The sequence below is a fragment of the Carlito syrichta genome, unplaced genomic scaffold, assembly GCF_000164805.1.
Source record: "Carlito syrichta isolate Samal-C Ts95f unplaced genomic scaffold, Tarsius_syrichta-2.0.1 Scaffold309682, whole genome shotgun sequence".
Classification (NCBI taxonomy): Eukaryota; Metazoa; Chordata; class Mammalia; order Primates; family Tarsiidae; genus Carlito; species Carlito syrichta.
Window position 1 is genome coordinate 29,209 of NW_007253778.1, and position 1,928 is coordinate 31,136.

General features: G+C 40.0%; 1 protein-coding gene across 1 annotated transcript; it reads right to left on the reverse strand.

Moving 5' to 3' along the window:
- Window positions 1-676: 676 nt before the first annotated feature.
- On the reverse strand, window positions 677-1,612 carry LOC103269977 (olfactory receptor 1030-like). The gene has a single exon (XM_008067526.1). It carries the CDS (start codon window positions 1,610-1,612, stop codon window positions 677-679), a length of 936 nt encoding a protein of 311 aa, XP_008065717.1.
- Window positions 1,613-1,928: the final 316 nt, after the last annotated feature.

Genomic DNA, 1,928 nt, shown 5'->3' on the forward strand with positions numbered 1-1,928 from the left:
TACTTTGATCATCTTTGAAAATACCCTAAACCTTCTCTTTATCTCTTCTAATTAAACTTTCTTTTAAAAACAAATACCACATTTAACTGAATCAGAGGGTTTTTTTGTTGTTCTTTTCCCTTTACTACTGCTGCAGTACTATTTTTCTGTTGTTTATTTTAAACATGCAATAGTCCACCTACATCTAGATTAAATAAGCTTTTTCTGAGCTTGTCTTGAAACCTAATCACTGCCTATAGCAATGTGTTATGAAGAGATATGTTCTAAGACTAATAACAAATGGCTTGCTATAATACACTCTGTTGAAAGCTGTAAAGTGTTTATAACATCATAGATTTTCATGTGTGGGTTTAGTACTCAGCTTCTTTAATTGATAGTTTCACCCAGAGTGTTGCTTTTTTGGATTGATAGTAAGCCACTTTATCTTTAACATATGAAGAACATAGTTATTGACATTCTAGCTTGTAAATCAATTCTGATTAGTCCATGATAATTGATTAACTATTACTATGTCAAGCCAATGGCCTAGTACTTTTGGCCATGAAAATTCCCAAATTGGATTAACCGTTTGCTTCCTGACTGGATAGTAATTGGCCTGTCAAATTTCAACCAGATAGACTATACATCATGTCAGTATACCCAACCTTCATGATATTGCATTTTGTTAACTCACTCACTATGGCTCTTTGCCCTCTAGCATTTTTTTCAGGGTGTCCTTTACTTCTGTGTTCCTCAGGCTGTAGATCAGAGGGTTAAGCATGGGAATTATAAGACTATAAAACACAGAGACCACTTTGCTATGCTTCCATGAATTCCCTGTTTTTGTTTGCCGTAGGTACATGAAAAACAGTGTTCCATAGAAGATGGTGACCACAGTGAGATGGGAGGCACAGGTGGAAAATGCTTTGCACTTGCCCTCAGAAGACTGGATTTTTATAATAGAAAAGAGGATGCAAATGTAGGAGATGAGGACAGTCAGGAGGGATCCAGTGAGATTCACTGCAGAGAAGATCAAGAGGTGCTTTTCTTTGCGGTGGGTGTCAGAGCAGGAGAGGGCAAGGAGAGGGGGGTCAGCACAGTAGAAGTGGTGGATGACATTGGAGTTGCAGAAAGACAACTGGAAAGTCAGAGCGGTCTGTATCACAGAGTTTAGGAAGCCATAGGTGTAGACCCCTACCATCAACTCCCTGCAGACCCGCTGTGTCATAATAGCTGTGTAAATCAGAGGGTTGCAGATAGCCATGTAGCGGTCATAGGCCATTGTGGCCAACAGGAAGCATTCCGTAGTGGCAAAAGCACTGGAGAAGTACAACTGAGCAAAACACCCCAAAATAGAGATGGTTTTTTTCTTCACCAATAAATTTTGCAGCATCTTGGGCCCAATGGAAGATGAGTAACAAAGATCAATGAATGCCAGGTGACTGAGGAAATAGTACATGGGGGTGTGGAGTCGGAAATCTACTTTGATAAGCACGATCATGCCAAGGTTTCCCACCAGGGTAATGACATAAATGACCAGGAACACCACAAAGAGGGGGAGCTGAAGCTCAGGACGGTCTGTGAATCCCATAAGGACAAATTCTGTCACGGTGGTATGATTGCCTCTTGCCATTTTGTTCTCTTGCCTGCTGCAAAAGAAGAAATATGACTTAGAAAATGATTAGATACATGAAAACAAAAGCTTCTTATCTCTTTATTCCAGTACCAGATGAAAACAACTTGGCTTTGTACTTCCAATAGTTAAAGTCTGTCATTAACCACAGGGCTTTATTCTGCTAAGACAGACGCAGAAAGTCTGAGCGCATTTCTTTTTGGAGTCAGAGGAATGATTTTCCTAGGACAGTACTCTTTTTCATGTTAATTGTGGAAGTGTTTTCAGTTCAATTCAGCAAATACTTCTGGGTCCCACTTGGGGCCAGTAACATGCT

Bases quoted from the DNA above. Each gene is read 5' to 3' on its own strand.
- LOC103269977 (XM_008067526.1), bottom strand. From the start codon at position 1,612: ATGGCAAGAGGCAATCATACCACCGTGACAGAATTTGTCCTTATGGGA.